This window comes from Scophthalmus maximus, chromosome 2 (genome assembly GCF_022379125.1).
Source record: "Scophthalmus maximus strain ysfricsl-2021 chromosome 2, ASM2237912v1, whole genome shotgun sequence".
Classification (NCBI taxonomy): Eukaryota; Metazoa; Chordata; class Actinopteri; order Pleuronectiformes; family Scophthalmidae; genus Scophthalmus; species Scophthalmus maximus.
The window spans coordinates 30,015,307-30,041,535 of NC_061516.1; the positions used below are offsets into that span (position 1 = coordinate 30,015,307).

General features: G+C 41.2%; 1 protein-coding gene across 2 annotated transcripts in view; it reads left to right on the forward strand.

Annotated features, from left to right (window-relative positions):
• Positions 1-26,229, forward strand: part of pcxb (pyruvate carboxylase b) — a 249,637-nt gene that overhangs the window by 117,851 nt on the left and 105,557 nt on the right. For both annotated transcript variants that reach the window (XM_035624173.2, XM_035624172.2), the window contains exon 12: positions 1,086-1,268. In XM_035624173.2, the coding sequence (XP_035480066.2) occupies positions 1,086-1,268 (183 nt within the window). The remainder of the gene's footprint in view (positions 1-1,085; positions 1,269-26,229) is intronic.

Genomic DNA, 26,229 nt, shown 5'->3' on the forward strand with positions numbered 1-26,229 from the left:
GTGTTGTACGTGTGTGTGTGTGTGTCTGTGTGTGTGTGTGTGTGTGTGTGTTCATTTTGGTGCATATCTTAGCATATTTCTAAGTTAAGATGTTATTAACAAGGGTGCAGTATCACTAGAGCATAACATGGTTTTACAGCAGCTAGGTGGCAAGATGTCCATTTATTTTTGGCTGTTTTATCATATGCCATTTGTCACCAGTAATATTGTAGCACAAGATTCATTGAGGGAAATACAGGCGCACTAAAGTGTTTGCTTCGAAATTGAGGGCAAACATCACTCTTGATTAACCGGCGAGTTAAAGAGCAAAAGGATCATGAAAAAATAGTGTCGGTCATAAATGTCTGAATATCTCCATCGTCGGAAATATTACCAGTACATCATCAGTGTGGTACAACATTGTTATAATTATGACTTCTACTCCTCTTTCTCTTCCAGCCCTCGAGGGGCTCCATATGTTGTAGTGTTGGACAGTCCTCACTTTCCTCTTCACATCTCCTCTCCTCCCTCTCTGCTCTCTTGCCAAGTGGTTTGGAGCAGTTGAGCCTTTCCGTTTCTCACTCCTCTCATGCTTATTTCTCTCATCTTCCCATGTTTGCTTTTCTTGTACACATACTTCCGCCTTTGCATTCCAACTGCAGGTTAACGTTTTAGAGCCCTAAAACGATACTTTGCATTCCTGCATTGTTCACATAACAAGCCATTACCAAGTGCTGTAGGTGGTAGTGAAATGAGTAAGCAAATCCTGCACCTCTGGACTGAAATATTCAACCACAAATAGATGTTTGACTCTGCATCTTGAACTGTAGGAAGTGTTCAAAGTCTGCCATGTTTATTTATGATGTTTCTGGCATTTTCACATCTGTTTTCACAACAAAGAATAAGGAGGACAGGAAAGACAAGAGAGTGTAATGATATCCACAGAAATAGTGTTAATGAACGAGTATTCATTAGAATTTCGAGACTCTTTTTGATTAAGACGACAAATTATTTTGAATATTAGATTTTTGCAGTTTTATTTGTAAGCTAATGACATTAGTCTGTTGTATTAATCCTTTGATTGTCACTGTCCTTTTTCCTGCCAGGTCTTCCGGAGCGGTGAAGGCATGGGCATCCGTCTGGACAGCGCCTCAGCCTACCAGGGCGCTGTCATTTCACCCCACTACGACTCCCTGCTGGTAAAAGTCATTGCCAGTGGGAAGGACCTGCAGACAGCAGCTTCCAAGATGAGCCGTGCCCTGGCTGAGTTCAGAGTACGAGGGGTCAAGGTAGGACATGCGGCCACGTGTGCTTGACGGTGCTGGTGCTCTGAGGAGCGCCTTCCTGTTTTTAATTTGCATTTAAAGTACTTCACCGTTTCCTGCAGGGTGAAAGAAGTGTGACTTCTGGAGCTCAGGAATCTCAGTGGACAGTGTCAAAAAAACACGTTGTTCTCAAGCTGAAAGGTAGACAATTGTCATGAGGCCTGCATGTCTGACAGCAGAGATGTCCATTTCTTGTTGATCTCTTGTAGTTGTCTGCTGTGAATGGCTTTATTAGAGCCCATCACAAGGTATTTGAGCCAGTGCAGCAAGGTTAATGGTGTAAAGCAGGTAAAACTGAAATGGTTCTGTACCCCAGGGGGGAGGCCCATTCCGATGAGTCATGACTGTGCTTTTGGCCCGAACCGCAATGTCCAGATTAGGTGATTTCTTGCTGTCACTGTCCTTGGGAGACTTCAGAGATTTGTTCTCGGGGGAATAGGAAGGACTGGAAAGTTAAGAGGGACAGCCCTTTGAAGGTCTGTACGTACTGAGTCTCGGTTGCAGAGTAAAACAAGTTTCCTGTGAAGTGGTGCTCCAGCATTTTTCCACACTTGGCCTTACATCTCTGTGTGACCCATCTGGTTGAATTCACGCTCTATAATACTCCTTTATTTGTATGTACTGTCAGAGTCTAAAACTGCCTCAGGATACGTCCCTGCCAAAAGACGGAGGCTGTTAAATATTGTCAGCAGTTGCAGTGGTTGTTGACAGACAGTGGCCAGTGTTCACAGACTGAGAATCAGCTTGCATAGGTTTTCATGTCCGGTTAGCAAATAGTGTCATGATCCACATCACCTCTCCTTCACCTTTTTCAAGGCTTTTTTTTCAGTGTTTTGTTTCTTTTAAGGCTGATGAAATCAATCCGGGTGTAACATGAATATTTGTCCCCTTAAAAATCTAAAGCAGCAGAGTCAGCATTATACAACGAACACTTGATTCTTTGGCATTGTGTGCTTTTATTTATAGAAACATTTGAAACATGATAATGAGGTGGCATACAATATTAAATGAGATGGACAAGGCAAATGCCAAACATGCACTTTCTTTATGTATCTCAGTGATTTCACAAGGTAAAAATACACTGCTGAGGGAATATTAGTCTTTTCCTTTCCAAGATGGGACATTTTATTAATCCTATTAACTGTTCCTAAAACCAGAAAGGAACACAAGTCAACAGTGTTCTGTTCTGCTCTCTTCTTTCTACTTTTAAAAGTGAACAGTTTTCAGTCAGGATGAGCCAACAACAAGGAGCTCATAACATTTAGCCTTTAAAAAAACCACACTATTTAACCATGACTGGTAAAGGTGATATAAGTCTTGTGGGCAGCTGAGAATTGTCACTGTTTATCTGTGGAGATGCTGCTATGCTGAAAAGGCAAATCACATTCTAATAAGTCTTTTTTTATTCGAGTGAAAATACATACTCCAGTCTTTAAATCTCAGTAACATCTCCTGTAATTCAAAGCTGAAATGTCACTGCTGGACTTCTTTGTAAATCACTCAACAGATTGTCAGGAAATGAGCAGTGCTGATTTTCTTTATCTTTGCAAAACTAAAACAAAAGAAAAGCACTTACTGTTCCACTTCTGTTGTGCAACAGCTGCAGAGTTAATGAAGTCAGAATGAGAGTCAGCAGTAGTTCATGAGACAGATATTCTCTGGTGTGTTTTCTGCTTTGAGTTTCCATTATATGCAAAGACAATGCTGGGTATTTGTACACTTTTCAAGATTGATATGTACAGTATAAATCAAATCATTTTCAGTGGCTGAATTTCATACAGAATGTCCCACCTGAAGGGAGATGACAATTGAGGCCATGTTAAAAATAAAGGGATCTCGTAGCCGGTGGAAATGAGAATTCTCAGCCAGTAATTCCTCAGCCTCGTTTGAATTAGTCATGATGAGGTGAAACTGCAAGTCAAATTGATCTTCTCAACTCTAATTTCTCATTTAACTTGGAGCACACTTTACAAACTGTCAGCACAGATTTAATGGATTGAATTCCCCTCTGATCGTGGGGGAAAGAGTTTGATGTTAGCCAAGGCTTGATGGGCCTGAGGACACTGTCCTTTGTCCTCACCGCTGTGGTTTATGTAAACAGGCCCTGGGAGGTCAACCCAATTTACCTCTTCTGCCGTGGCTGCAGGAGAAATCACTCTGTACGACAGAAGCACCTGTTTCTCAGAGAAACGGTGTGTTCTTGTTCAGCCTGTATTATATTCTGTAAGGACAAACACGCTACGGTTAGAAATCTTTGTGCCTGCGCTGATCAAACGTGAAGTGGAAAACAGCAGATTGATGCAAAAAGTGCTGTATAACTGTTTCTTTTTTCTAAGACTGCTGGTCGCAAAAGAAACCATAGAAGCACTTTACAAGGACTTGAAAGTTGGACAAAACTTGCTGCTTGGTCTTTAATTCAGGGTCTGCCAGTTGTTATGAGTGGGCCACACTGTCTATAATTTCCCTGTAAGAGGCTTTTTAAAAATGATCCCGTAACCAGACCAGTACCTTTTTGAAAGGGCTTGGAGAAGAAAATCAAATGCTGCAACCGTTGCAGTGTCAATCCTCCCCTTCTGCTGAATGTCGACTAGGCAGCGCTCCTACCACTCGTCCTGAGCAAACCCATTGTGTCTCAAGTTGTAGAACATTTTGTGAACTACATAACAAGCCAGCAGAACTTCAACAAGCAGCATTTGTCAAAGGAAGTGGCTGTACCTCATTGTCCTGAAGTATTATTATAAAAAGTTCTTTGAGCGCCATTTCAAATCCCCGTTTTGAGATACATCCTCAGCTTGAGAATACCATTTTTCTTATCCTCCTTTGTTGTCTCTTTCTGTTACATAATGCCACATGAAATCATTCAATGCCATCTTGAAAAACCAAACAATATGGGACACAATAAAACACACTGACAGCCCAGTTTTCTATCCCATCAGCTAGTTAACTGACCCCATCTGGCATCACGAGGTTAAATCTGTCACAGATTAGCTTTCTACAGTGAACACCAGATGGTTCCTGATAGCGTGGATAAACTATTAGTGAACAGAACTAATTAATATGCTGCCCACTACTGGAGATATTCTATATTCTACTGCTCCGAAAAAGCCTGTGGTGAAGTTTATAGCTGGATATTCATCTATATGATGTGGGCAACCTATACGTCTTCTAGTGAGTCCCAGATGTAGGTTTCTGTCCTAGAAGTTGATTGATTGCACTTAGCTGATGTCTTGACCAAGACCAAGAATTGTGGTGCATTGTCTCCTTGTTTGTGTGTTTTGTGAGCGGTGGCCTTGGCGCGTGTTGCTAGTGCAGTGTTGGAATGTCACCAATAAGAAGCCACAGAGCTGGCAACAGATTCAAGGCCTCTTAAAGCTTTGGTCTGTTCACAGAGATATGACGCCGACGGCTGACATCCTCAGAAGTCCAAAGTTGTTTGTTTTTTCTCACAATGAAGAAAAATGTGGCCGTAGGAAATGTGACATTGACAACAACAGACAACAAATCATTCTTTGAGTTTGGTGGCTCCTATGTTGATTTATCAGTTATATATATATATATATATATATATATATATATATATATATATATATATATATCTCATAACCTTTAAATTCAAGCAAAAACCAGACCGCACCAAGCACAGTTTGACTCACTTGGTTGACACTTGATAAAAATGCTGCTCTCCTCTGTCGTGTGGAATTAAGTTTGGCATTTCAGAAAGCTCCGTTTATCTCTTTGTGTGTTTTCCTGAAAGCGTGAGTCATATATCACACTTCCAGCAGCAAAAAGAGAGGGAGGGGGTTAAACAGGAAATCAACAGGACATGAGACAGGAGCGTAAAGATAGATGGATAGAGGAGCTGGAGGGAAACAAACAGGGAATGGGCAAGATGGAGAGAGTGTAATTTGAAATAGCAAAGAACATAGAAGCTGTTTGACTCTGGCTGTTGTTTGAGTCTGTAACGTAATTTAGAAGTGTTGAACATTGAATACTGACTTTGCATTTGCATTGTTTTTTTAGTTTTTTTAAATATAAGTCTCTTTAGGCCTAAAAATAACTTAAGAAAAGACGGGATATTCAGTTTTTTATTCTTAAGGATACAAAAATGTGAAAAAGTATATTGGTTGAAATACTATATACAGGATAATGAGCTCAGGAACACCTCCTCAGTCCTGCAGAACATCAGATGCTCTCTGGCCAAATTCCTCTCTTCCTTCCTGGGTCTTGTGACAGACAGAGATGTGTTGAGTAGAGATAAAAACACACAAAAGGAAGTTGTCCAACAGACGGACACGGCTAAAGACAGCCCGAAACTCTCAGAAATCAAACTTTGGTCTAGTGTTACTCCCAGACTAGCTGGTAGAGACTTACGTGTGTGTGTGTGTGTGTGTGTGTGTGTGTGTGTGTGTGTGTGTGTGTGTGTGTGTGTGTGTGTGTGTGTGTGTGTGTGTGTGTGTGTGTGTGTGTGTGTGTGTGTGTGTGTGTGTGTGTGTGTGTGTGTGTGTGTGTGTGTGTGTGTCTTCAAAGTTTCGTTAGAAGTCATATATGCGGCACCGGGGGCTGTGCCCTAGGCAGCGTGGTTTCATTAGTGTTCATCTGTACACCTCATCTGTAAGAGTGTTTGAGGTGACCTGAGGTTGTTGCTCTCTCCGTGTGTGTGTGTTTGTGTGTGTGTATGATGATGATGATGATGATGATGATGATGATTCCCATCTATAGTGGCTCTTTGAAGAACTTTGCTTCCCTTCATCATAATTTGCCAGATCACCAAATTCTTGTCGCTCTGTTGCCTCACTTCATTTCAGTAAAACAGTAGGATCTTCATATTTTGACACGGCACTTCTGTCACATGCGCGGCTGTGGCTCAGGAGGTAGAGTCTGTCGTCCGCTAACCCAAAGGTCGGCAGTTCGATCCCAGCTTCCCCTAGTCCGCATGTTCTTGTTATCCTCAGGCAAAACACTTAACCCTAAATTGCCTCTAACGGCTCTTCTGCTGTCTATGAATGCGACAAAGAATGAATGTGTGTGTGAATAAGTGAATGTGACTTGTCTTGTAAAGCTTTTTGAGTGGTAATAAGACTAGAAGAGCGCTACATTAATATACATGGGCGTTTGCTCATCTTTTGGACCAGGTTCTCACCTTTTTCTTTTTGTTTACTTCTCTGAACCTTTATTTCTCTGCTCCTGGCCTCTTACAGAAATGTAGAGAATAAATCAAATCTGCCAAACTCATTTTCTCAATACAGTGGCATTCAGCAGTTTCAGTTCTTCCTCATCTTGTGACAGTAAAGAGATAATCTTGCAGTCACACAATGGGTTTCAAAAGTGGCCCGGTGACATGAACATCCTGTATCTCTCTGGCCAAGCACTGCTTTACCCAACGCCTCATACTGTCATAACGCACTCTTTTATCACACAGCCGTGTCCTGTCTGTCCAGTGCACAGCTCCCCTACTTCATGAGCTCTCATGTGTAGTTTGTGTTTTCAGATCCTCCTGTCAACAGTCCACTTGGTTGGTCACATTTGATTTCCCATGCTCTGCTTTTTTCTGTCTTGACGTTCAATTTGTATGCCATCGGTCTGATTTGCAGAACCATTATCGTTAGCTCTTTTATGTTGATTATGTTGATGGATTGCTGTAATTAGTCAAATCTACAAGTTATTTCTAAAAACCGAGCCCTGATGACGGCTAAATTTACATCCAAATGAGGTTGGGGGTTTTTTCGGAGTAGAAATAAATACTTCATGAAAAAAGTTCTCTCACATTCTCTTTGAGTGAATACAAGAGAGACTAAGACATTGTTTGAGTGCGGTCCATTGTGCAGAGTGATAAACGTCAAAGTAATTCATCCCATTGTAAATGGCCACTACACTTTAAATGGCTTTCACAGTCTCTTACAAAGCAACAAGAAAAACTGTCTTTCTCTCAAAAGGATCTTTGTTATTGCAGAACACTGAATCATCCCTAATTGGACTGAACACAACATGTTGAAGAAAATGAACATGAACATCGTAGGAGAAAAGCTACCTCATCCCTTCATTCACCCTTTTCGTCCTGACGATAATCTGGCCAACCATCCTCTTTTCCCTGCTGTCATTGCCTTGGTTTCTTGTCTCCTTGCTGCTCCCATCACTGTAGCCACAGTGTGATCAGTGTTGCCCCAGAAATAAGTTTTGCCCTTTTGGCCCCTCACATCATGGAGTTCACTTCCTATGACCTCGGCATCATGTCTCAACGCAGAAGTAGACAGAAGCACCCAATCCTTCCACTGACGGACCAATGAACGGCTCTTTTTGTCACACATAGTCATGTACACACTCCTCCTCACACAAAATGAGACACTAATGTGTCCCCGGTAGCTGGGTTATCTGCGTTATCATTTCACACCTCTAAACAACCACTGCTAGGTACTTAATCACATAGACATTTCATTATGTGTGTGTGTGTGTGTGTGTGTGCAAGCAGAACATTCATGTTTGTGTGTATTTTCCGTGCATGTTTTCGTGTGTATACTTAAGTGCAATTCCTAGAAAAAGCTTATTTCAGGGAATTGGAGAAAAGATCATGCAACAAGCAAATCCACTTAGTGATGTTGAGGGTGCATTAATAACAGTTGGCTGAGGTGACTGATGAAGGGATGAGGGATAAGTGGAGGAGAGGGTGGCTGCGTTGGACTTGAGGGTAAAAGACAAAAGCAACAGAAGGAGAATACAGGATGACAGGAAAATTGAGAAAGATAAGAAAGTAGCTGCCGTTCTATATATATATATATATATATAAGAAAAGTTGATACTTGTAGGAAATAAACCGAAGAGGAAGGAAAGAGAAATGACAGGCACAGTTGTTTACCACTTGTTCAGTGGCATGAGCAGAGAGAGGCAGACTGAAAAAGTCTGAGGAGATAAACAAAGTATGTAAGCCTTAAAGGTATTATCATTTTAAATACACACCGGATATCGTGCTGTTTCATCCTGCACCGACTACACGGTCACTCTTAGATTAATAGAAGAACTGTGTAACTTGCTTTTCTTCTCTGCTCATTTGCCGCTTCACCACTTTCAACAGCTGTACACACTTTGAAACGGGCAGCTTTGGTTTGTGTGTTGAAAGGTCTCTCTGTTTACTTTGTCTTCTGTGTGGGGAAATAAAAAAAAATATCACACAATGACACTGCAGCTATTGGGCATATTTTCCATCATTCAAATAAAGGTAAAAGTTTTATGCATAATTGTGGAAAAACTTTCACAGATAAACTCTGCCGCAGCTAGCGTCAGGCGGATTGACTGTGCGTGTGGCCATGGTAAATTAAGTGATATTACTACAAAAGCTGTGTGCCAATTCAGGGGCCGCATCCTTTGAAAACTGCATTTGATGACTGACGGCATCACTGCCATGGCACTAGACTGTCTGATGTCGTCGGCTCCTTCAAAGTCAGCATGTTGCACCTATCAAACAGCTACAGTGTCAGTCTGAACTATAAATTCACTCTCCCTGGAGAAACACCAATGTAGGAGATGCTATCATGGTTTGAAAAAGCATGTGCAAATGCCCTTAACCTGGTTATTTTTGTAAGTTACCATAAAAAGATCTATTTTAAAAAAGTACACCAAGAATCTGCATGTTTATGTCTGAATTTCTTAGTATAGATGGACTTTTCTTTCAGTTTGACTAGTGAGCTCTAAACTGATCTGAGACGAAGCATCTTCTCAAGCCTCCAATAGGTCCAGGAAGAAGAGGGAGATTTACAACCTTCAACACAAATGTTTTGTCGGGCGAAGAGGAGGTAAGATGGGCAGACTTGTTAAAATGACATAGCACTTGGTCCAAGTAGTAAACAGCCAGCTGAGGAAGGAGCTGTTCACTTCAACACAATACCCGCGGTGCACAACCACTCACCAGAACTGCTGTTGGGGGAAACCCACTCACATGTTTTCACGCCAACATGACTCAGTGACTCAAACTGCCACTCCAGCTTAAGAGTCCGCTCTCATGTAGGCAACTCGCTTGAACGGCACGTGAACACGAGCCCGCTGTTGTGCGGCCCATCAAACGACTGACACAAAACAGATTTATTTAATCAGCGTCTTGTTGCCATGTGCACACACACACACACACAAACACACACACACACACACACACACACACACACAGCAAGTTCGAGCTTGATGGTGTCTACTGGGACTTTGAAGCCATAATGAGGATTAAACGGCTGGAAATCAGCTGTGACGAAACGATGGGGGAGAGGACAGGATGGGAGGCAGAGAGCGAGAAGGAGAAGAAAAGGGAATGGAGAAGCTGGATGGATTAGGTGACAAAATGAAGCAAGATGAAGTAAAACACATGAAAAACATGGCAATGTTTCCATTTGAATAGAACTTATGTGTGAATCAGTGGCTTTTTCTTTATTCAATCCTCTGAAAGCTGTAAACAATATCATATGATCAACAGTGCCAACAAACACTATTGTTGTTGTTACTACGTGTGAAAACAGGAGATGTACTTTTCCCCTCTTTTGGCTACACACAAGTTGTGTTTACCGCCGCCGCAGTTTTGCTCGTCTTTGAAATGTAGAAATAAGATGCACAATCATGATAGTTTTGGAAGAATAAATCTGTTTTTCTCCATAGTGAAAGAATAAATGTGGGTTAGTGAGAATGTATAGCAGCAGTAGCAGCAGGGACTGAAACATGCAGTCAACCTCAAAGCCGACGACATGGTGTTCTCTCAGCAGCGTTCCTCTTTCGCTGATTTGTTCCACTGCTTGCTTTCGATGCCCATTCTCCTTCTCGGGCCTTTTCTTCTTCATTCGCATCTGTGCATCATCCTCATTTCCTGTTTTTATTTATTTTTAATTTTTTTTTGCTTTCACTCAGTTACCCCTGGCTCTGCTCTAACATCACAGCTTGAGTTTATCCACAAACAAGAACACACACACACACACGCACACACACTCCGGCTCTGCTGCAGTGGTCTGGACGTCCGTGTGGATATTAATTTGTGATCAGAGGGGGAGTTGGAATCACAGTAGAGTAAGGAGCGGGGTGAATAGAAGGCGATGACCTTGCTGAAAGTGTGAAATCTGATTAGCTGGCCGAGTAATGTACTTTCCCAAAAGACGGGCTATCTGTCATGGTGTCTACGGTTTGGGTCGACCACAGTTCACAGCAACATGTACGCCGTTTATTTAAACGGGAAAAACAAAACTCATGAACTGTGTTTCACTTACGATGATGTAGGCGGAGAATGAGCGATCACTCTGGCTGCTGAATGACTCCACTAAACCCAGAATGGCTGGCAAAGTAGTTTTGGCAGAGTCAAAATGAGAAATTGCAACATTTAGAAGCGTAGGTGTAGGCAGTGCGTATAAACCATAGTGAACAATCAAAGGCTTTGAGAGGCTCACGCCATAACATCTAATACACAGCCCATGTAGAAGTGTAGAAGTATCAAGTGTTGTTGTGCAAGTTCCCATGCATGGTCATGAATATTGAGATTCAGCTGCAGTGACTTGCTTACAAATGCCGACATATTTGCACACACACAGGAGTAGGGTTCATGGGGAAGTGGGAGTTTTTAATTAAGGGTCGGTACACACACCGATTCATTTGTGTTCTAATATTCACACAAACACACTCCGGCCATTACACACCTACAGACCAACACAAACACACTCCTTCTCATATAAGAGGCTAAACAACAAACACAATTTGACATATATGCATAGTGGCGGGGAAAACGTGATATGCTTTATTCATGGGTTAGACATTGACGCCTCCTGGTGTCTCACGTATCACAATTAGATAGTGTTAAATGCCAATTAACAACAAACTTGATAATAATGGATTTGGGCACAATGGGTTTTAGACGTTTTTTTTACCCTTTAGTCATGAATTGAACTTTTAAACATGACGGCTTTGAACAGTTCTAACTTTTCCTTGTGGAAATTGGGACCCAACTTTTTTCTGTTGTTGACAAGCAGTCTTCTCTGTCACTTCCAGCCTTTTATTCATGATTGTTCTCACTTTGCGAACACAAGATTTCTCCATTGCACCTGAGTCATTGAAGTACAATTTAAACGGTGGTGGCCATGCATCTGTCTTGCAGCCTTTTCCCTGGGGCCTCTGTTCTTTCCTCAGACGTATTCAAGTCTAATTGAACACAGAACTCGATTTCTCTCGACCGGCCTGTCACCTGATTATTCCAGTCACTCTCACAAAGAGAATGAAATGCTTCTCGAACAGTTCATCTTGAGGGCAGCATTAAATGCAGCAGTAGTTTATATGTTACGTGCAGTAAAAAGTGATGACTACACCTGTAAATGCATCTGTGTGGGGTTTTTTCAAATGTCTTATAAATGTGCGCAAACCTTTGGGGCAAATCGGATCTGCGAGCTGCCAGTTTTACTCACCAACATTAGAACAGGTTTCTTGTTTTCAAGGACCAGAAATACTGGAGATTTCTTTTACACTAAAAATGCTATCATACCTCCTGATGAGTCCTCCTGGTTATTTGGCAGCTGGGTTTGCTTGTTTCCCCTGCAACATCTGGCAGCCCAGTGGCACTGACAGTTTGAATGTTAAAGTTTGACTGAGCCCGAGGTGCACCTCCTCTCACTGTGCTCTCGCTAATCTAACATTCCATTGCAAGCCTGAATTCTCCGAGTCTGAAAGTGTCTGTTTCGCCAGTACGACTAAATGATGTATGCTTTGCTAACGGTTCAGCACAGTTCATCAATACATTCTGTAAAATCTCCCACTTACCTTTCCAACCACATCCTTGTCTCTTCTGCTGTGTCTCTCTGTCGTTCTTCCTTCCACTCCTGACTGTGCAAAGTGCCAAGCTCAGTGCCACAGCGCAATTACCCGCCTTCCAAATTAAACAGCTTGTGCATGCATAAGCATGCGTGTTACACTTTGGTACAATTATAGGGCAGTCCAGCCTCACGCTCAAATCGCACATAGATGAATAAGACATGACCAGGAGAGAGTGAAGCTACATGATGTCAGTTTTTGGCCAAGAGGCTGTGTAATGTTCTTGCTGGCAGTAAAACTAGCCTCGCCTTTAACAGGCCTCCAGTTGAGACGTTTACAAAAACCTTGTTGAGGCCCGACAGAGCCCGAAGGCAGGCGGAGGTGACATTTTTACACTTGTCCTGGTCATAGTCGTCCACAGTACCATTTCATCACAAAGTCTAGACTGCTAGTATGATCGATATGGACTGAGAGGGAAAGAAAATAGCGAGGCTAAAAAGTCTAAAACCCTGGTAGTGGCCCGTTGAGGCTGCATTATTCATCCAGCTTACAATCTGGCAAACAGAACGCTGATACATTCACTGCTTTTAGAGCCAATTCAAAGTGAATATGTAGAGTTGGACTATGGCACCGGAGAGAAGGTCATGAAGCACCCATTTCAAAAGTGTTCTTTTCCCCTCCATGGGAGCTTGAAAATGCTTGGCAAATATGACATGTTGTCTGTCAACACATTTCAAGGCAGTTGAGCTATTAAAAAGTAATTTCAACTCCTTTTGGACACAAGGGGAGAATTTGAACTCTTCTCTGGGAAGGATAAAGGGGTCACCAGAAACAAAGATGAATAGTGAACATATTTTACTGTATACAGTATATATTTAATGTGGGGTTTTTGTTGTTGTTGTTCCCTGCTGTGCAAATAGGCTATTTGGAGTAGAGGAAACGAATCCTAGTTTTCATTCCACACAGCAGCCCCTTGATCAAAGAACTTATTTGCTGAAAAGTTGGTGTTTTCCTCTGAGGCTTCAGGAAGCAGCTAAGTTAAAGGAAATATGACACGGTGGCACGGAGCTTGGCGTGGGATTATTTACATTTATGAATTTCAGGGGTTTTTTCCACTCTGAAAGCCTGCGAGCCGCAATGAATCAGCACGAATAGACAAAAAATGGAAGGACTTTGCTGCTGGTCAAAAGCGCAGAGTCACTCCCCATCCACAAGCTCAAATCCCCTTCTTTATGCTGAGTCATATTCCCTCTCCTCATCTTTCACCTCAGCTCACTCTAATTTGTTCTTAACTTTTTGCTCTTCTTTTTTTAGTCCCTGTTTTACTTACTCTTTTTTTTCCCCTGGTAATGTTGTTGATCTAGGAACTGAAGCTAATTCCACCACGGCCTTCATTCCAAGTGGCTCTGAATATAAGAGTATCGGCTAAATGCCTAAAATATGAAATGGAAAATGGTCTGAAGTTTCTTTTTTAATTTTTTCCCCTAAAGCTGTCACTTAGCTGTCTGTCAAAGAAGTTATAGAGATAAGTGGATAAGTGCTTTGCTCTCCTCTCCCGTCTCCTGTCAGGAGACTGGAAAAAACCAATTTAAAATGGATGATATAATTAAATCACTGTAAGGTATCTGAATGGTCTGTATTTTTGGCTAAGTAGCACTAGATTCAGTGTTTGCCTGATATAGTCAACAACAAAACCTTTCTTCGTTAGACAATAACTAACAACTTTCCATTTGTTGTGTTTTGGTTTGATTTCGTCGAGGCATTTCCGCCAAGATGAACAGATTTTTGAACACTGAGATGGATGCTCTTCTGATCTAGAAGACAAACCAGAAAGCACAAACACGATGATGTGCAATTTACTGCAGCATGTGTAACTTGCCTGAGTGGGGTTTTGAGTGACGGCAAACTGTTTTGGACAAGGGAAATCCAGCACAAGAGACAAAAACTATAATCCAATTTGCTGCTGGATGAATTATTTTCAGTTTGAACTTGTTTACTTCTGGAAAGGAAGCAAATGGTTTGAGTTCCTTGGAAAGCATTTAAAAAAACAAAACTCCCAGCCAGTAATGGCAGGTAAGGGAAATGGGGAAACACGGATGAATGAGGCAGAAACAATAAAGAAATGGGGGAGAAAAATATCATGAAGGAAAAACGATGTACAACAGAGGACAACAAGGTGCTGCTAAGAGAGTTGGCTCGAGATTTAAAAAAATTCTACAAGAGACGGAGGGAGAGAGAGAGAGAGAGGAATTACTTTGAGAGAGTGCCTTGTGTTTTGGCTGCGTGATGACTGATTGAGAACAAAAGTCCCTTTTCTAATTCTAATGAGTATCATTACGGCTCGCCCTTAGCCAGGTGTTTGGGTCAGCTAATGTCTGGATTCATTAATTGACAATTAAAACGGAATCAGGCGCAGGCTCCCAATCTCAGCCACTTACAACGTCGCACAACTGTTTGTTGTGCTCAGTCGCTCGACGATGATCCCATTAAAACACACACAAGCCTGGCTGGTTCTGATAGGAAATGACAATGGATTTAGGATATGCTGCTCGAAAGGCGAATAGTGGCCTTTTCTTACCACGTTATCCTGTGATAAGATGCGATTGGCAGTAAGCATTTCCTTCTGTATTCTGGCTCCTGGTATCGAAGGAACGGGCGTGAGTGAGGGGCTGAGTTAAAGGAAGCTGCATGAATAATGTTAAGACAGATGGAAAAGAGAAGGAGGATTGGTTCGAAAATCTTTTTCTTGTTTGCAAGATTATTTGGTCTCATTGAATAACAACCTAACTCATCATACTAATGACTATCACTTGTACCAGTCCACTGCTAATTGGGCAGCACATTGTGCTTTGAACACATCAATCAGTTTTACATGTTAAGTCGTCCAGATGTTGGATGAAAGGTTGAAAGAGAAGCGTTGTTATCGTCATGCCTTTGCAGCTTCATGCTAAAGAAAGTGTTGTCATAAAGATTGTTCACATCATATGTTAGAAAGGTGTCTGTTCGGTAAAAAGCCACATTTTAGTATTGTGAGTGATATTGGTCAGATGGAATTTTACTTTATTTTATCATCATAGCATTATGAATTTGTTTCTGTTAAAACGGGTTAGGGTACACATAGCTAATGAACCAATGTATTCTAATACAACAGTATTATACTTTATAGGCTGCAGTTTGTGGTGCTGCAGTGTTATACGTTAAATAATTTGTCCACTCCGTCTAAAACAATGAGGGTAGACTAAATATTAGGAACATGTCTCAGCGTACCTCAAATTTAGAATTTGACGTGTGATGTGACTGTTATTGTAATGTGATTATGGTGACCAAACAAATCGAAATGATTTAAATCTCAATGTACAGAACTAGAATAGGCAAAAGCTGCACTATAATCATGTAATATTTCAAACCTGAACATTCAAGATATAATTCAATATTATAAAAGACGAATTCCGGCCCTAATACAACAATATGGATTAAAAATATTGATTGATATCCCAGCTTTACCGTTGGAGAGATTCACATTGCAGTCGTTGTCCCTCTTGTCCATTTTTAGCGTAATATCCAAACCACACGGATCCTGTGTGGTTCGTAAGGGTCTTGAAGGAGACAGGATGTTATAGACGTGGTTAAAGGTCCTCAGTACAAATGTTGTCTTTGTTCTTCCTTTGAGGCTCTTGAAGGCGAAAATGATGTTCAGTCAGGACTTTTAAGACGACAATAAGCGTCCCAGCAAAGTGGTGTACTGTGTAATGAGATTGGTCAAGCGGTGATATTTGGGTGGTGTGCAGCACTGTGTTAGTGACACTTTTGGGGATTGTTAAATTTAAAATACACTTAAACTACCATAATAATGACTGTGTGCCTGCAGATAAAGGGCTGTGCAATAAAATATTGCAGTGTCTGTTTTTTTCTTTGTTTTTCCTATTCATATTGTCCTGTTGTTTTCTTTGTTTCACAGCTTTCTCCAGGTAAAATGCGTTTTGTTCTTGTCATGTATTTGGCTCTCTCTGTGTTTCTCATTGTTACTCCTACGCTATCCTTGATTGCCTTATTTTTTGTAACTTAGGCTACAAATAGAGAAAATCTTACTACCTAGGTTTCTTTCTGATTCAAAGTATCCATAGACCTCCATAGAGGTCATGTGTGTGGGTGTCCAGATGAGTGGATAGTTGCACACAAGTTGACCTTGTGTTTGGCTGACATGTGCTTATGTCATATCTGCCGTTTGAATATGAATCTATGTCTCTGTGTACATGCACTACACTTGTGCCTAGTGCCTGCCTCAAAAGCATTGGAGTGGCCACCTGTGTGGGTGCAAGGTTCAGTTTTATTTAATAAGACTGATAGTGCCAGTGTTCAATTCCAGGAGGAGCAAACCCAAAGTTCACAGAAGGGAACTGTGGCTGGAAAGCAGTGCTCGCAGGTTATGAAGGTGAAGTGTGTGTCCTTTGCACAATGGAACACCCTGCAGAAGTTTAACGACCCACAGTTCACTGGAGTTTGTGCATTGCACTACTAATTATGAGAATACGAGCAGCAGACCAGCAGGCAAGAGACATGCTAGGGTTGAATCTGGCTGTTTTACTTTCACAAAAGGCTTCAGGTTTCACTAACAAATGCGAGTTGGCGGGAGAGTATGTTTGTGGCAAAGGGTTTTTTAATTGTGTTGTTCATTATGTAGCAAGTGGCCCATTTAGGACTGAATTTATCTATAGATGCTCTAGTCTTACCAGTCACGTTCACCTTTTCATACAGCACTTCTCCATATATTGTTCTTCTCAATCTTTTATCCAGTTTTCACACTGCCAGCACTGCTGTCGGGGACAATTTGGGGTTCGGTATCGTTGCCAAAGTTGCTGACTCCTGAGTCAGGGATCGAACCACTGACCTACCTCCTGAGCAGCTACAGCCCCGCGCCTAGTTTACACCACTAGATTTTAGTGGTGTAAAGCGACAAATTCGCCCCAGATCGGAGCCATTTCGATGTTCAGTCGGCGGTTGGCATTCGCTATGTGTCATCGCTTCGGAAGCACGATTTGAGAGACGACGAAACATAGACTCCTCTGACTAGATTTCTAGCAGGCTAATAATCTAAACGAATCTGCAACAACAACCGCCAATCAGAGCAAAGGTCTGCAGCATATTCGGGGGTTTCTCCTGGTGAAAGATCATGTACTGTGTTGCCCCCCTGTCGCCAGTCAGTCGTGTAGCATGAACTCACCATGACTGCACGACCCCCGATCACTAGACAGCAAGTCATGTAGTGTGAACTGCACAGCCATTCATCAACTTTTGAGAGTTGTGTTGTCTGAACTTGGCACAATGGCACTCCTCCAAGTATGAGCAATTTTTTCATGAGCCAGAGTTGATGTATTGTGTAGACAAACAGAGCGCTGATACCCAGATGCACAGATTGGAGCGAGCCGTGACATCAGCTCTGTTACAAAATACTTCATCGTTGACATCTTGTAAAAGTGATCACAGACAATAGGACTCTGATTAAAACTAACCTTTTACTAAAAGAGACTTTAGAGACTAATCAGCTATTGTTCATGTATGTGACTGACCTAAACCCCACGTGCTTGGATTCATGTTGGGTTCTTTATCACATCCAACACAGTCTGTACTGAGCCTTTATAAGGTCCCTACAAAATGACTTGATTTGCCGAAAGATTCCGAGCAAAGTGTAGCTGGAGGTTGCCGCCATTTTCAAAAAAAAAATAAATTAGTGATGTGAAATCACTAATCACACGACTTCTTAAGATTTAACCTTGTTTAACTAACTTTTTATTCAAGGAAGAGGAAGTGCAGCATCAAATGATTCATTTGATAGATTTGTATAGTGGTGAATATGTTTTCGTGCCATGATAGGAGACTTGTAGTTGATGTATTTTTCTTCACACATTCTTTTATTGTGGAAAGCGATGGTGTTTTTTGAGAAGAGCGCTCCAAGGATTCTGTGAAATGTGCCATTCTCTGACGTCTCTGTATCCAGGAATACCCTGAACTTTTCATGAAAATAATACAATTTTTTTTCAGTATCTTTGTGCGAGTGCTGGCAAGCGATGGGACATTGTTAAAGCTTCAGTTTTTCCCTTGTAGTCTCAGTTCTGCGGCTGTTTTTCAGCAATTGGATCTTAAACAACCACAAGTTGAGCTGTGGCTTAAGACGCAACAAATGACAATATGCAACCCACATACAGATATGTCATATACATCCATTAGCGCTTTACCTCAGGAGTTGTGAATGACAGCCTGTTGTGTCAGCCGACAATGATCTAATTGTCGTCAGCTAACTAAACAAACACTTTTGACAGCCTCAAAGTTTGGAGGTTCACCAGAGAACAGCATACCTTATTTATACCTTATCTTTTTGTTCATTTGACTATTCATTGTGATAAGTGCTAGACACCAAAATAGGGGATACAACCCTTAAACAAATTGGCCTTCTTGAAGTTGTTCACAATATTTCAACCCAGTACAGGTCTCCCTCGTGCAAAAAATGTCATGCCACTAACCGTCACTCACCGTCATGCTCGGTGAAGCCTCTGTTGGGTGAGAACGTCGGTGATGAACCAAGCTACTTTTCTTTGCAGTTTTTGGACTCCTCACTCTCAATGCGAATACATTTCAAGAGACTCCACTAAATAAAGACTGGCGTCTTTAGCGGAACCACCACAACATTGCACCAAGGTCTGAAATATCCACCAGCAGCACAATAGCCAGAATTTGTAATAGGAATAATATTCTGCAGTATTTGGCCTTTTAAGGCTCGATAAGGAGCTGGGCTAAATTGCTTTCTGTGGCTGTCAACTGCAAAGCTAAAGGCGCCTCTCCCAGTAGCTGGTCCCAATGATAGCTCAGCTGCGATTCACAATGGCTGTAAAGTTCTCACACTGAGGGTGCCAAACAAAATTCACTCCTTGTCTGTAGTGTTTGATTTGAGGGACCTTGGTGACTGGGTGTTTTTTGTTTATTTCTTTCATCATTATCTCAGTTCAGGTGTTAATTTTACTCAAATCACAAACAGCACGATCATGGCTCCAGTTTATTTCCTGTTACATTATATTTTGCAGCTAAATGGTGGATTATGAGATTCCTCAAACAACCTAGTTGAGCAGCTAGAAAGAGGACATCTTGAAAAGAATTGTGTTTATTAGCAGAGCTCAGGCTGAGCGTGCATGTTTGTAGCAGTCATTTAACAAATCCAGTCCAGACCAACTTTGTTCTCCAGGTTCTGAGCCTCGGCACATTCAAGTTGAAATAGAATAATAGATATTACCTTAGAGTATCAGCTTTAATGTGAGTAGATGACATGAACATAGAAGTAACTGTGTTGGAGATGTAGCCCTATTAATTCGTTGTGTCCACATTCTACAGGTTCCAAATATTTGGACAGATGCACATTAGGTCAAACAAAATCTTCAGGTTTGATATTTTGTTGAAATTCCTTTCCATTCAAAGACTTCCAGAAATCTTTGACCCACAGACATCATGACTGACACGTTGTGTTTAGGTTTTTTTGTCCTGCTGAACGGTGACATTTTGTTTTGATGCATTTGTCTGAATCTGAGGACAAATAATGCTGCTGCTGGCAGCCACACATGCTGAGGTTTATGATTGCTTCATCACTCCGTAGAACTTTGTGCTCTCTGTGTGTTGTTGTGAACTGCAGCCTGGCCTTTCTGTTTTTTAAGGGTTCACCGAGTGTCTTCATCTTGTGGCAAATCCTCTGGGGTAATGATCATGTCAAGTCTTCTCTTGATAGTTGACGAGGAAAAACATCCTGGAGAGAATTCTTGACTTGCTGTGCCGTCATCAAGGGGCTTTCTTCACAATGCAAATTATTTCTCATCTTCAAGGCCTCTGATCCTTGGTCTAGCGGGTAGCAACTACATTTGTTGTCTGATAGTTTTGCCTTTTAGAGCCTCATTACTATCTTCACTTGCATGGTTGCCTCTTTACTCCACATATTGACATCCAATCCTCAAACTTTAGTCAACTCTCATCAAATAGTCAAAATCGCAGCTGCCAAAGAAATGGTTTAGTAGTCAAATGTCCAATTTTGGGCACTGTTAAAATTGCTTCTACCCACATAGTTATTTATATGTTGATACAACAAAAAATCTACTCACATTAATGTTGAGATGTTTGTAGTATCCATTATTTTATTCCAATTTGAATTTGCTGAAGCTCAGACCATGAAGAAAAAATAAATAATGTATTGTCCAAATACCTCCAGTCCTGACTGTGTTGTCAAATGTGGAAGTCTTTTTTCAGGAAATAGTTTCAGAGGTAAACACTAGAAATGCAAAGTTCCATCATTTAATCGCAGTTGCCCATTTCAGCAAGTATTTATTGTCTTCTTTGTCACTTTCTTCATATTTAAGATCTTTTATTGACATTCTTTGGCTATTTTTTTTGCCTCTTGCTGTTATTTATCTCTTGATTTCCTTTCTCACTCTCTATTCTTGTCTTCCCCTGTTGGTTACTCTCTAGAAAATAGCCAAAAATCTTAAAAGGTGGCATCCCACTGTATCTGCTTCTTTCCTTCCGCTGCCTCTCACACATGTACACACACCATCATCTCCTACCATCACCCTCTCAGAAAAAGATGCTGTGGAACATCTCAAGATGAGAAGAGTTACAGGATTTCACACCCTCCTTCTGATCAGGAGACTGAAGGGAGCCAGCAGGGATGAAGAGTTGGAGGAGTAGGTGGTAGCATCACCATGCCGACGATGAAAGAGAGGGAATGGGAAGTAAAAAATGATGACAAGAAGGATAGGAAGCTACCGTTTGATGCTTTGTTCTTGGGGAATAGTGTAGAAGAGACTGGCAGTGGGTGAGATGTTCAGCGTGGTAATAATGAGCAGGAGAGGCCCTGCGATGGAGTAAGAAGACGTGGGGAAAAGGCAAAATCTCGTATGGGAAACATATGAGAAAAGATATCAAAAATGAAACAAGTTATAGGGAAACAAAACAGAGCACAGTGAAGAATCATGAGTGATATAGAGGTGGAGAGGTGAACAGAAAAGACATTGTGTGGAAGCAGAGAATGAAACTTCCTCAAGGCTTTTAAGAGAAGCCGTCAGTGAAAGGGCTCCGTCAGTCGCAAAAGCAACACTTGAGGGAAGTTTAAAAAGTGGGCGAGAAAATATGTTGTATGTTGGAGTAACAAGCCTGGAGAAACATCATTTTAGAGGTACACGTTCGATCAACTAGTGTGAAAGTTCAAAAGACGAGAAAGAAAAACCATAATCTTTTCTATCGGGCACATCAAGAAGGTGACACATTTCTCAAACACCTGAGCATCTCATTGAATCCATAATTGGACAGATTACCTTTGAATATTGACCTACCCAACCAGAAATTATTTTAGCATCTGTTGTGTAATATGAAGCACTTATTGTGACCTAGATGTTGCTACTTTTTTCTATGAATGATTGATCAAATGTCGAAGTCATGTTAAAGTTTATTGCTCATAGTGACAAAAACAGAGAAGATTGTCACCCCCACTCCACAGTTTCTCTCAGCTTTGGGGAAACTTTCCTAATTGTTTTTCTTTTGTGTCATTTGCTGGACTGCAAACAATTCATATTTACCTTGTTGCCCGACAAAATTGACTCATGATCACTGCAGAGCCGGCAGCTTAACAACACATTTTGTAGGGTGAGAATTTGTCAAAGTGTTGTTTTTAGCTCGTCTTCCTTAAGTAGCCAAGAAATCCGTCGGAAGTTTTAAACTGTGTTTGTTTGATATGGTTTGAGTGATGGTCAAACATATCATGAATGAGACCTAATGTTAAGTAACCACCATACTCTGCTCTAACCAATATGATTCCTACTCTGTCAATAGTAGATCATTCCAAAGTTTCCAATGGATCCATCCATTCAGCCTGTGTGAAACCTCCTCCTTATAAGTGATGGGACAAACTAGTTGATCCCCAATTCCCACATCTGAGCTACTCAAACATGGAGCGAGAAACGTGGATACAAGTAAAACAGGTCATAGAATCTTTACATTTTAGATATGGATAGAAAAAAACAGAGGATAAGGACCGAAGGTTTTTCATTGAGGCGACAGAATGGAGGGGAGGTAATCAAGGTCTCTCAATTGTAAAGTTCTCTAAAATAGCTGAATGAGAAGTTAACTAAAGAGGGATAGGAGAGGAAAAATAACTGTGATGAGGGCAGAGGTGAAGGAGAGAGCTGCTAAATGGAAGAGATCTTGTTCTTCAGCATGTAATGAAAATAATGTTTTCAAGATCTTTCCTTCAAAATGAGAATTTGCTTTTTGCCTCACGTTTACCATTGCATGCACTCATGTAAATATTTTATGATACGTAAGACAATGACTAAGGTAATTGGACAGTCAGCGCAGTCTTTGAAATCCAGCTGCTGAAAAGAAGCAATGAAAGGGGGGATTTATGAAGGAGGGGCACAAGTGGGGAGAAAAGGAGACCATGAACCAAAAGAATAAAAACCGAGGGAGGAAAGAACTGAGGGGCTAAAGTGAAAAGCCAAAAGGCGAAATCATTAAAGTATTTTTAATTTTTAATATTAAAGCATGTGACTGGGTATAGGTGGGGCAGCACTGATGTGGTAGCCAGAAGTGGGAGTGACAGAAAGAAGCAAAATACAGATGAAAAATGAACAGAAAGGAAGGGAAGGGCTTGGGGAGAACGAGAAGAAGGTTAATATTCTTCAAGGGAGGCTGACACACAGGCAAATAATATTTTTATTTTAGTCAGGAAAGCGGAATAAAACGAGTGAAGAAGTGAACTGGCTGGACAATAAGTGATATGAGCAAATGAACGTGCGAGAGTGGGAAGGTCACAGAGAAGTGGTGATCAGAAAAGAATGAACTGAACAAAGAATTGAATGGGAAGTCAGTGGAGGTGAAGGAGAGAGCAAATTAGATTGGCTAAATTAAAGATTGCAGAGAGTCAGTGAGAGGAAGGCAGAGGATGAAAAATAAAGGCAGTGATGCATGAAGGTAAAGCCTTGCAGGAGGCTCACTCTTCTATCATTTTAACAACCCTCTATAGTTTGAGCATTGTTTCTCCTCCTTCGTCTTTCCTTTTATCTTCTCTCATCTCCGTCTCTTCTATCTCTTCTTCTCACATCTGTTCCTTTTAAGGTTGCTCTGTGTAGCATGTCATTTTCAAATTAACTCTGCTACCTCGGTAAAATTAAACACACTCCAACTGAGACTGTTGGTATCTGTCCCATACATGTGGCATCAGTTGTACGGGTGTTTATCAAAATTAGGCACATCGCCAATAAACCCGAACTTGAAGGCATCAATTTTACACCAATTGGAGGTTTGTGTGCTCTGTCAGCAGAAGAGATCAAGACAAAAAAGAAGCTGCGTTGTGCATTTAGATGAGACAAGCTATTACTTATTTTCCTCTCATCAGCTTCTCTAGTGCTCCGGTTGCCTACTTCGTCCATTGATCTATTGAAGTAATCCCCTTCTCTTCCGTCTCCAAACACTCTTTTTCTACCCCTCCTCTGCTCTCCCCCTTCTTCTATCTCCCCATTCCATTTGTTTTTCTGTCAGCTTCTCTTCATGCTTTGCCACGTGGACTATGACATACTGACACACTCCGTTCAAGATTAAAGGACAGCATAGGCAGGAAGTGGTGATGTGGAGAATAAACACTTTTTTCATGTCTTTACATTCACTGATCTCTTCTGTATAGTTGAAAGATTGTGAATCCTTTGAATTAGTGGATGGATATTCTCAGAAAATCTCTTCAAGCGCATTGTGTAGGAAATATTTCACGTATCATTGACATTGTTTCGGAGGCGAGTAAAAGTGAGTGAACCCTTTGGAATTGTGTTTTGTGTCCTCCCTCCCCCAATATGATCAGAACTTCATCTAAGTTATGACACTGAGAGCACAATCTATTATGATTAATAACACATAAATTATTGTATTTTTGTCCTCACTGAAGACATCATTCAAAACAGTGCAGGGTAGTTCTGTGGCTACTCCCTCTACACTAGAAGTGGGCATCAAGCTGGGTATAAAGCAAAGACTTGGATCTGATTAACATCTCTGCTCAACAGTCTACCAAATGCAAATAATGGTGTATGGAGCCAGCTGTCCATGGCAGGGAAGCGACTGCACTCCATTAAATCTCACATACATGCCTGAAGAAACTAAGAACATGACAAAATCCTCCCAACAATGAAGAAGGGTGGAGTGAGGCAGCTTTGGACAGCTAAACACCATGGAGGGTGGAATGAAATTCCCAAGTTTATCAAGGCATCTTACAGGATATAATATACCGGAGTGGCTGTCCACCTGCTGAAGCTCAGTAGAATTTGGGTTATGCAGCAGGACAGTGACTATAATCATCACAATGAATGTTGTACGAAATCACTCTACAAGGAAATCCACCTTGGAGTGACTGAGTCAGAGCCAAGAGCTTAACCTAACAGAGGTGCCGTGGAATGAGCTTGAGGGCTGTTCACACAGACAACTTAAGAAGAAAGATGATCTGAAGCAGGTCTTTCAGAATAATGGTACAACATTGTGTCTAAATCAGCACGGATGATGTTAAATGGGTGTCTTCAATAAAAACACAAGAGATTCTAACTGTGTTATTAGATTAAGCATATTTGTGTTTGTCTATAATGAGATGGAGGTCAGATCACATTTATGTCACCACTTAATTAATGCAGAATACCGGGTACTTCCAGAGGGTCTAAATACTTCTTCTTACCACTGTACATGCTCAATGAGAGCACCATGTGCCCATTAACCTTCATCATTGTCTCTCCTGACAATTTGTAGTAGTTGTTCAAGCCCCGTTTCGTTAATGTAAACCATAAACCAAAGTAATTAAATACTTGATAGAAACGGAGATTAATGTCTAGGCTGTTATAGACTCTATATGTTGAATGTTCACAATTTAATGTAAAGTGTCCTGTCAAAATGGCAGTACATTACCATCATTGTTAGCATCATTGAACATCCAGGACAAATCCAGGACAAAAGATACATTGCACGATGGCCCATTAGCTCACACAAGGACTTGTTAAAAGGCATTTCATTATTAAGTCAAATATGTGAAAGTGGAATCTCCATAGATTTACTGTAAAGGTAAATCTGAACATCCACGTGTTCAGAACAACCTTCAAGTTTCAATGAACTCAATTTGATATTGTGCTCGTGGAGTGTCAGAGAATTAGACATGAGTGCCTCTTTCTATATATTCCTGCAAATATATTTCTCAACAGTATTATTACTATTCAGACTTATGTCCCAGCAAGTTATTGTACGCGTCAAGACCGAACAGAGGTCTATTCAGCTGTTTTATATTTATTGCCCAAATATGCCTATCTATAAAAAAAGTCAAAATAATAATGTTTCATTGTGCAGTAGTGACACATCTGCATGATTCCCATGGAAATATATTTGGTTTGTAATAATTTGGCGTGACAATCTTGATGCCTTTGATTGTGGTACGGAGTTGGTTAGAACAGACTCTGTACAGTTTAGAATTAAGATCATGACACCCATTCAGCGTGTTGCAGAACTGGTCCCGCTGGTTTCTGGCACAGGTGGGTTGAATCCTGATGCGTCCTGAGTCAGCAGTTACTCAACACACCGCAGGCAGATGCATCGTACCTTGATCACAACTGCAAATGTCAGAGGAAGTCTGTCTAAAGGCAGGCATGGCCTTCAAACGCGTACAGCATTTACACGCAGACACACGCAAGCGCCTCGGCCTCAAGGTTATCTGATAGTACGTATGTATTCCCATGTGTGAATGTGTGTGTTGAAAGGTGAGCTTGTGCGTGGAGATGGAAGTGTGTTTGTTCATTACTCAGCATGTATTTTAATCAGTTAAATTGGGCCAGGGTTTTGCCTCCAGCAAAGAAAGCAAAGGGGAGGAGTGGTGATCTGTGCTGTGCTGTTCTCGTCTGTCACACAAGTTCGCACTCCATCTTCCTCAGATGTGACTGTAGCTTTTAGTGTGGCCCTTATGAGTTTGAAATCAAATTGCCCTCCAACCTGATGTCTGAGACACACACACACACACACACACACACACACACACACAGACACGCACTCTTTTTCTGTTCTTTCTTGCCTCATGTCACTGTTGATGGTCCTGAATTAGGACGTTGCCTGTCAATCAGGCCATGTCTTGTCT